General features: G+C 42.0%; 1 protein-coding gene across 1 annotated transcript; it reads right to left on the reverse strand.

The window, feature by feature from the left end:
- Positions 1 to 2,262: 2,262 nt before the first annotated feature.
- ankrd22 (ankyrin repeat domain 22) lies at positions 2,263 to 7,133 on the reverse strand. The gene is made up of 7 exons (XM_045223716.1): positions 7,098 to 7,133; positions 3,438 to 3,629; positions 2,976 to 3,083; positions 2,750 to 2,827; positions 2,552 to 2,650; positions 2,319 to 2,396; positions 2,263 to 2,277 (listed from the first exon to the last, which is right to left on the reverse strand). Exons 1-7 carry the CDS (start codon positions 7,131 to 7,133, stop codon positions 2,263 to 2,265), a joined length of 606 nt encoding a protein of 201 aa, XP_045079651.1.
- Between the last annotated feature and the right edge of the window lie 3,564 nt (positions 7,134 to 10,697).

The following is a 10,697-nucleotide window of genomic DNA, read 5'->3' on the forward strand; positions in this document are numbered from 1 at the left end:
CCTCACCAACCCACAAACTGACCGAGAGCGCAGATACAATGATGCCCATTCCCGCACTCGGTCAGTTGTGGAGCGGGCGATTGGGCAGCTGAAATGTCGGTGGCGCTGCCTTGACAGGACCGGGGGGATGCTGTTATACCGCCCTGACAAGGTTTGCCGCATCATACTGGCCTGTGGAGTGCTGCACAATGTCGCGCACAGGCATGGCATACCCCTTGGTGAGGTGGGGGCACCGCCAGATGACCCTGACCCAGGACCAGTATATGTGCAGCACAATCAACAAGCCATTCAGGCCCGTCAACGTGTAATTGCGACAATATAAATGGTACTCAGACACAAAGTTCATTTTTTGACCAATTCTTTTAATGAATGGCTTATTTCTGTGAGTGCGTCAGTGACATTTTTAAGGTGACTGTTCATTTCTTCAATGGCCCTAACAATTTGTTGTTGTGACTCCAGAACAGCATGCGTCAAGACACTGCCAGATGGACGGGCTTCAGCACTGGGGGAACATTAGAGACACGGGAGACGCTGGACTGAATGGGCTCTGGCTGCTCAGGTGGTGCGGACTCTGAGTGCGTGCCAGTGGACGTTCCTGCGGTTCCTAAGTCCAATTAAACACAGGCACATCTTAACAGTAATTTGAGTCTGTTCCTTATTAATGGGTACACGCATTTGCAATAAAAGCAGTGGATACGTGAAATCTCTGGTGTACCTTTTGCTATATTGCATGCATTTTAAAATTAAACGGTGGCTGGCTATGTATATCAAAGTTAAGGAAATAAATCTGAGTCACCTTGCTGGCAGTCCTGTAGTATATCCGAGTCTCCTACATCAGCGGATACGATTCCAGAGATTAACGTGTCTCCTACAATAGAGGCAACTCTCTGATCAAAGGGTGCAAGTTCATCGGTCCCTGTACCACCGCCTGTTCTGCCCACACTTTGTCGGTGCGCAGCAGTTCTCCGCTTAACTTCCACCTTTGTCTGACCATTTCTTCTTCAGTTCATTTACGGTGCGACTCTCAGATCCCACCGCGTTGACGGCATCAGACAAACTCGCCCACTCTTTTTTCTTTCTTTTGTTATTAATTCCAGAGGACAGATTTCCAAATAAAATATTTTTTCTTGTTTCTACCTCTGATAGTAGCACCTCTAATTCGTTTTCAGTGAAATTTCGTTTCTTGCTTGCTTTAGCCATGTTCTTGCAGGTTTCTTTTGCCAAATTGGACTAATTACCATATTTAAATTGATTAATTGAGGGAGGAGACAGGGTGTGGTGTGGTGCTCGTGCATGTGCGCTCAATTTCGCGTTGATTGGGATGTACAAAGAGAATGTATGTGGAATGCTGCGTACGCAGAGATTCATACATCAGATTTTTTTGGTGCGTACGCACATTTATGGCTTTGTCCGTACGCAATGTTTTAGTATGAATTCAACGCAAGTCTTTGTACATGAGGCCCCAGGTCTGTGAAAACATACTAGTAACAAACATTACAGGTTATAATCGAATATGAGATGCAGGTTTTGAATGTAGCTCAGTCATTGGTACGTTATCATGATAAAGGTCCAGGGTCCAGTTCAACATACAGTACCTCTCTCTCTATAGAACTTGCACTTTTCAAACTGTCATCACCAGGACTTTATTGCAGTGTTGTGTTGGTTAATGTTGCTGTGCCTTTTTAATCAAACACAGTCAATTTGGGTTTACCTGTCATACTGATACTTGTCATTTTGTTACTTCCTCAATGTATTTTTATTGGATCTTTAGGTAAGGAAGGGTGCCGACCAAAGAATGACTGACGTGTTTGTTCATTCATTTTCTACTACTGTTGTGTTATAAAACTAATATATGCTGCGTTGTAACTAGTGGATCCAACTACTCAAATCCATTAAATCTGTTGTACAATTCAATTTATTGACATTTATTGAAAAGAGTATCTACTCATAGAATGCTTTAATCTGTAACAATGTTGTAATTCACTTACTCCTATGAACAATATCAACACCAGGAACTCATTCGTTTCTAATTTACATTCATTTTGCAAAATATTTTGAGACGCATACTCGTAAGAAAAAGAATAGTATAAATTAAATGAATAATGTCATCATAATTCAAAGAAGTTCAACCATGAGACTAAAAACAATTTCTTGGCCGCTTATATTGGTATGAACTTTAATAAATGGTTGATAGACAGCTGAGGCCAAAGTGTCCAGTACTTACCATAAACCGTATACATATGAACAGAGATCCTTCCTTCGTCAGACAAAAGACACCTGGCGAGAAGGCGATGTTGCCATGGTGAAAAATTCCCCACTGTCTGCAACCCCGTCAGCATTGTAACAATCTCCTTGAACTGCAGTCTCCTTGCTATATCCAGTGGGGTCTCATCATCATAAAGGACAGGAGAATACATCATATTACCACCAAAGCTTAGTGAAATAGTAACATAAAATGTCCTCTTATGCTTTATCAGAGGCGTCAAGCAGGTTAGAGAAGAGATGAATAAGCTTACCATAATGCACTTTGCAAAAGTGACCTCATACATACTTTGTTTTTTGTAGAAACATCTGCCTTTTTCTCCAGTAACAGTGGAACGAGTCTGTAACTCTTCCTCTGACAGACGTAGTGAAGGCCAGTGTTTCCCTGCTGAAATGCACAGTGAACACAAAGATCAAATAAGTCACAGAGAATGATCAGTAGCTCATTGTTCTAATACTCAACTATGTACTTCATCTCAGTACTCACATAGTCCACAGCGCCAACCTCCACTTTAGTGCTCAAAACCAGATTCATTAGTTTCACACTCTTCCTTTGCTTGTCTACCTGTTGAGAGGAGGAAGGTTTATACCACAGATCATATTGCTCTTACAGTGTAGTTTGTGTGGCTGGTCTGGGAGCCTTGACTGATGAGGAGAGACTTAAGAATTTGCCCCACTATATTCTAATGTCAGCGTTTCAAACTATATCCTACCAGAATGAGGTATCCCATCAACAGAATTGGCATGAGGATAGTGATCATCAGGTAATCCAGGAAGGAGAAGGTCCTCTTTGCAGGAGAGTGCAAACATGTCCTCTGTTTCTACAGGCAGACAGGGAGAGAGAGCATGGATCAGTGCCACACGTTTCACAAGACGCCCAGTTTTGGCATTCTCCTCATTGGTAACACGAACATTTCTGTATCGTTTATTCAATTGCATCACCTAGGTGAGGAACATCCTCATTTCCATTGTAGGTAACTACAATTACAGTGAAGTAAAGGACACGCTTGGTCTGATAGTATCCTTTTTTACCAAGTATTTACATATAAATGACATGGTGACATAGTAACTAATAACTACTGTTTGTGTATTTGGTAGTCATAGAAACAAGCATCAATACAGTTACAAAGTTACACAACTACTGTCCAAATGTCTCAGAACTGCATTTCCACTACCTTGTTCCTTATAGCTACATCTGCCTCCAGGTCCAAAAGGTACTTGACCATTCTGATGTTTCCACATCTGCAGGCAGCTATGACTTGTGTATCGCCAGATTCCCCATCTTGAACATTTAAAGTCTTGGCATCCTCGTTTAGAATGTGGTACACCTTGCGAAGGTCGTTATCGTAGGCAGCTTGGCAAATGGGCTGCGGAGATAAGCAAATGGTAGAATATAAAGTAACTTCATAAACCAGTTCATGCATTTGTAGTTGTAAAAGCAAGTAGAGCAGAAAATGGCTACTGTTTATTTGACTGATGTAGCTGGCAAGGTAACTGCTGTTTGACTTAACAGAAAAAAGAAAAAAAAATCCCAGTGCTGAGCTAGTAGTGTAACTGACATGTAACGTTAGCTAATGTTTCATCCCCTCTCGACTGAAGTTCTGTCTGAAGTGAATGAACTAGCTAGCTAGCTAGTAGCTAGCTACCACAGCCAGTTCAGCTCTAGCCTCTAGCTATCTGTCAGGTAGCAGTATCTAACAGCTGTTGTGTGTATGTAAAATGTTTTTTAGCTTTTGTTTTGTCCCGTTTCAACAGAAGTAAATTAACTTGGCTTGTTTCCGCCAGTTGATGTACCATTAGAGCTAACTAAAAGTTGGCTAACGTTAGATATTTTTTTATCCTCACAGTCAGTATAGCAATGTAACGTTATTGGTCTGTCAGTTTCCCTAGCTTTCACACTGACACAGTGTAAACAGCTCTACAGGCTTCACTGTCATGGTGCACACTCAGTACACAACACTATGCTCATCACGTCTTAGCAGGATCAGATGGTGACAGGTGTCCCAGCAGGGTCAGACAGCCAGGGAAGACCAGTCTACTGAGCTAAGGTGAATTTCGCAGTATATTATAACAATCAGTGAATGGATACAAAGTTCCATCTTGAGTTGATGGGCAGACTACAGTCTGGGATCTGGGAAGAATTGTCATTTCAATTATTGAACCATTGCTTCTATTATTGGATAATATAATGTATAAATGTACACCAAGGTAATTATTTGTCATGCTTCATCTGAGCAGGATCAGTCTGTGACGGCACTGAGGTGAACGTTTGCAGATGCAACACTTTATTCTCTCTGTGCAGCAAACACTGGACAAGCCAGAAGCTTCAAAGATTGAAACTATTTTAAGGCAGTCTGACAAACCTCAAGTTGATTTACAAACTGTATCAAGGGTTGATAGAGGCTTTTCCCGATGACACTAAACATGTCAAACAAAAATATAAGGAAGACCTGGGAGACTGATGATGATGATGAATGGATACAGATATGTTTGAATGCCCAGTCATGTTCATATAATCTCAGACTTAAATTACTGAAGTTTAAGACCATCCATAGAATGTACTATATGCCAGTGAAACTGAATATTATGCATTCAGAAATGTAATTCCTCTGCTGGAGGTGTAAAACACAAAAGGGGACATATTTCAATATGTTATGCTCTTGTGAAGGCTGACTGAATTCTGGCAAATAGTATGTTATTTTATCTCAGAATGTCTACAGACTCTCCCTTCTCCCTGTTTTTCTTTGCTTAGAAATGTTGATACTGGAGATATCAGAAGAAACTGTGTAACCTAGTGTTTATGGCGGCTAGGAAATGTATTGCCATTCATTGGAAGGTTGGTTATCCTCCCACAATGTCACAATGGATGGCAGTAATGTCAAGTTATGTATCAATAGATTATATTTATTACAAGATTATGGGTATACTGTGCAACTTTCATACGGTTTGGATGCCTTATATGGAATACTGTATGACAAAAAGAGTCTGTATTGAAAACATGCCCTTGTCAGGGGAGATACCTATTAAGACAATCCCTAGCTGCTGGGCTGCTCAGTCCTGGCCCTGGGGGTCTGCCGTACTGTTGGTTTTCACTCTGGCCTTGGCCTAACGCACCTGAAACCAATAACTAATGTTTCACTAAGATCCTAAAGCTGAGTCGGGTGTGTTGGTTTGGGGCGCTGCAGGGCGGTGGACCCCTAGGGGCAGGACGGAGCTCCACAGTACTATTAGGCCTATGATATGAAATACAGTGCCCTCCGTAATTATTGGGATAGTGAAGCATTTTTTCTTATTTTGGCGCTATACTCAAACTTTGGATTTTAAATCAAACAATGACTATGAAGTTAAAGTGCAGATGGTCAGCTTTCATTTGAGTGTAATTTCATCCATATCGGGTGAACCGTTTAGAAACACTTTGTACATAGTCACCCATTTTAGGGCTGCAAAGGTATTGGGACAAATTCCCTTATGTGTATTAAAGTAGTAAAAAGTTAAGTATTTGGTCCCATATTCATAGCACGCAATGACTACATCAAGCTTGTGACTCTACAAATTTGTTGGAAGCATTTGCTGTTTGTTTTGGTTGCGTTTCAGATTATTTTGTGCCCAATAGAAATGAATGGTAAATAATGTATTGTGTAATTTTGGACACAACGTCTCTAAGTTAATGTGGATGCTACCATGATTACGGATAATCCTGAATGAATCGTGAATAATTATGAGTGAGAAAGTTAGACGCACAAATATTATACCCCCAAGACATGCTAACCTCTCACCATTACACTAATAAGATAGCTTAGCATTTTTTTTTGTGGGGGGGGGGGGTATGATATCATTTACATTTTAGTCATTTAGCAGACGCTCTTATCCAGAGCGACTTACAGTTTCAGTGAGTGCATACATTTTTCATACTGGCCCCCCGTGGGAATCGAACCCACAACCCTGGCGTTGCAAGCGCCATGCTCTACCAACTGAGCTACAGGAGGCCCTATATTTGTGCATCTATAATTTTGTCACTAGTCATTATTCACGATTCATTCAGGATTATCCATAATCTTGGTAGCATCCACATTCATGTAGAAGTGTTTAGAACTATATGATATTCTTATTTACAATTTACATTTGAGTCATTTAGCAATAAAAGTGAACCCAAAAGGGTCATATTAGATTGTGTAGAAATGCAGGAAATTAGCTTTAGAAGATACGTTTGCCTACACAAACCGTATTAGGCTACAGTTAATCTATTGCGATGCTAATTTTAACAAGAAAATGCAACAATTGTGGGTAAGCACTTTGTGTTAAAGTAAGGCATCCCTTACAAAAAATATATTGCAGTTTTGAAACTGCAGTAAAAGTGCAGTAGGCACTGCAATCTACTGTGGTATTTTTTGCAGAATAACTGTGTACTACTGTTGTTGAACTGCAGTTATACTGCACTGTAACTGCAGTAACATTTTCATTTACTGAAGTAAAAAAAACGTATGGGCCTCCGAAGTGGCGCAGTGGTCTAAGGCACTGCATCGCAGTGCTTGAGGTGTCACTACAGACCCGGGTTCGATCCTACAGACCCGGGTGCAATCTTCTTTCGTAAGGGATGGCGCAACAACACAACATGTTCACTAGAATAGAGCCCAGCATTTTTATACATGATCCTAAGCATGATGGGATGTTAACTGCCTAATTAACTCAGGAACCACTCCTGTGTGGAAGCACCTGTTTTCAATATACTTTGTATCCCTCATTTACTCAACTGTTTCCATTATTTTGGCAGTTAGGACCTTCATTTGTAGCATTGTGTGGTGATTTCCATCTATCCACGTTGCAGAGATCAGTACAGCAAGGTCGCAGGCAAACGCGTGGCGAGCTGACATTTGCCCCCATGCTTTTGATTCGGTTGAATAAAAAACATTGACACAAAAGTGTTGAAAAGGAGGGACAAAGTACTGTTGTTTAGACTGCTTTGCCTCATGATTTGTCAACTTGTGCACAATTAATCTGTGCTATAGTCTGATCAACTATAGCCTACTGATAACAACCACAGCTGCAGGTAGCCTGGAGAAACCCTATGAGCTCTGATCCCCTCTGGCCAGGGGAAACGAAGCGGTAACGTCATATATTTATAGCCTAAGCTACGTACTTTAGCCTAAAATAGGCCTATTTATTTGTGTTAAGAGACAATGTGAATGTGATAAATTTGGTTTATGTTCAAAACTTCGGGTGACTAGGCTGCCTAGACCTTATCAATCCAAAATGATTGACTGGAATTAATCAATCAACACAATAGTGATGACATACTGTATGAGTAACTTTTTAATTACAGCTGCAAAGGCCTAAATGGATGATATACATACATCTATATACATTATATCTAGCTGGTTTTTCTATGCATCGGCAGAGTCCGGTAAGCTCAAGGCGGGTGGTGTGTGTCTCTTAACAACAGCGTGTGTGTTAACAACAGCTGGTGCGCAATCTCTAAGGACGTCTCAGTTCGCCTGAGTTAGAATACCTCATGATAAGCTGTAGACAATACTATTTACTAAAAGTTTGTCTATATTTTTTATGGCTGTCTATTTACCACCACAAATGATGCTGGCACTAAGGCCGCACTCAACAAGCTGTATAGGGCCATAAGCCAACAAGAAAATGCTCATCCAGAAGCGCCGCTCCTTGTGGCCAGTGATTTGAATGCAGGAAAACTTAAATCCGTCTTACCCGATTTCTACCAGCATGTCACCTGTGCAACTAGAGGCGTAAAAACTCTAGCTCACCTTTACTCCACACACAGAAACACATACAAACTCTCCCTCGCCCTCCATTTGGCATATCTGACCATAACTCTATCCTCCTGATTCCTGCTTACAAGCAAAAACTCAAACAGGCAGTACCAGTGACACGCTCAATACGGAAGTGGTCCGATGAAGCGGATGCTAAGCTACAGGACTGTTTTTCTAGCACAGAATGGAATACGATCCAGGATTCAGCCGATGGCATTGAGGAGTTTACCACATCAGTCACCAGCTTCCTTAATAAGTGCATTGACGACGTCATCCCCACAGTGACCGTACGTACATATCCCAACCAGAAACCATGGATTACAGGCAACATCCGCACTGAGCTGAACGCTAGAGCTGCCGCTTTCAAGGAGTGGAAAACTAATCTGGACGCTTATTATAAATCTCGCTACGCCTCAGATGAACCATCAAACACGCAAAGCATCAATACAGGACTAAAATTGACTCCTACTACACTGACTCTTGTTGGCTGGTCCTCACTACATATTCGTCGCCAAACCCACTGGCTCCAGGCCATCTATAAATCACTGCTAGGCAAATCCCCGCCTTATCTTAGCTCATTGGTCACCATAGCAACACCCACCCGTAGTCTGCGCTCCAGCGGGTATATCTCACTGGTCATCCCCAAAGCCAACACCTCCTTTGGCCGCAATTCCTTCCAGTTCTCTGCTGCCAATGACTGGAACAAATTGCAAAAATCTCTGAAGCTGGAGACACTTATCTCCCTCACTAACTTTAAGCATCAGTTGTCAGAGCACCTTACCGATCACTGCACCTGTACACAGCCCATCTGAAATTAGCCCGCCCAACTACCTCATCCCTATATTGTTATTTATTTTGCTCATTTGTACCCCAGTATCTCTATTTGCACATCATCTCTTGCACATCATTCCAGTGTTAATACTAAATTGTAATTATTTTGCACTATAGCCTATTTTATTGCCTTACCTCCATAACTTGCTAAATTTGCACACACTGTATATATATGTATTTCTGTTTCTGTATTTTTGACTTTGTTTTGTTTTACCCCATATGTAACTCTGTGTTGTTGTTTTTTATCGCACTGCTTTGCTTTATCTTGGCCAGGTCGCAGTTGTAAATGAGAACTTGTTCTCAACTGGTTTACCTGGTTAAATAAAGGTTAAATAAAAAAAATAAAAAAAATATCTTAGCCGATGTGAGTAAGACCTTTAAACAGGTTAACATTCACAAGGCCGCAGGGCCAGACGGATTACCAGGACGCGTACTCAGAGCATGCGCTGACCAGCTGGCAAGTGTCTACACTGACATGTTCAACCTCTCCCTGACCCAGTCTGTAATACCTACATGTTTCAAGCAGACCACCATAGTCCCTGTGCTCATGAACGCCAAAGTAACCTGTCTAAATGACTATCGCCCCATAGCACTCTGTAGCCATGAAATGCTTTGAAAGGCTGGTCATGGCTCACATCAACACCATCATCCCAGACCCACTTCAATTCGCATACTGCCTCAACAGATCCACAGATGACGTAATCTCTATTGCGCTCCACACTGCCCTTTCCCACCTGGACAAGAGGAACACCTATGTGAGAACGCTGTTCATTGACTACAGTTCAGAGTTCAACACCATGCTCACGCACTCCAAGCTCATCACTAAGCTAAGGACCCTGGGACTGAACACCTCTCTCTGCAACTGGATCCTGGACTTGCTGATGGGCCGCCCCAAGGTGATGAGGGTAGGCAACAACACATCCGCCACGCTGACCCTCAACACAGGGGGCCCCTCAGGGGTGCGTGCTTAGTCCTCTCCTGTACTCTCAGCCGTGAAGAAGGCACAACAACACCTCTTCCCCTCAGGAGGCTGAAAATATTTGGCATGGACCCTCAGATTCTCAAAAAGTTCTACAGCTGCACCATTGAGAGCATCTTGACTGGCTGCATCACTGCTTGGTATGGCAACTGCTTGGCATCGACCGCAAGGTGCTACAGAGGGTAATGGGGACGGCCCAGTACATCACTGGGGCCGAGTTCCCAGCCATCCAGGACCTCTATACCAGATGGTGTCAGAGGATGGCCCTAAACATTGTCAAAGACTCCAGCCACCCAACTCATAGACTGTTCTCTCTGCTACTGCACGGCAAGTGGTACCGATGGACCAAGTCTGAACCCAACAGGACCCTAAACAGCTTCTACCCCAAGCCATAAGACTGCTAAATAGTTAATTAAATAGTTAACCAAATTGCTATCTACATTGACCCTTTTTGAACAAACTTTTTTGACTCATCACATACACTGCTGCTACTGTTTATCTATCACTTTATTCCTAGTTATATCTACAATCTAGCTCAATTACCTTGTACCTCTGCACATCGACTCTGTACTGGGACCCCGTGTATACAGCCAAGTTATCGTTACTCATTGGGTATTTGTTATTGCGTGTTTTACTTTATTTCTCCATTTTCTTTCTCTATTCATTGTTGGGAAAGGCCCGTAAGTAAGCGTTTCACTGTTAGTCTACACCTGTTGTTTACGAAGCATGTGACAAATAAAATCTACTCTTTAAGTTCTATTGTCCAATTGCAGTTGTTGTCCACTTCTGAACTCTATGGAAGCCCATTGCCCCCCCAAAATTTTTTTTTAAATGTTGAAACTATCTAAAAA

This window comes from Coregonus clupeaformis, chromosome 1 (assembly GCF_020615455.1).
Source record: "Coregonus clupeaformis isolate EN_2021a chromosome 1, ASM2061545v1, whole genome shotgun sequence".
Classification (NCBI taxonomy): domain Eukaryota; kingdom Metazoa; phylum Chordata; class Actinopteri; order Salmoniformes; family Salmonidae; genus Coregonus; species Coregonus clupeaformis.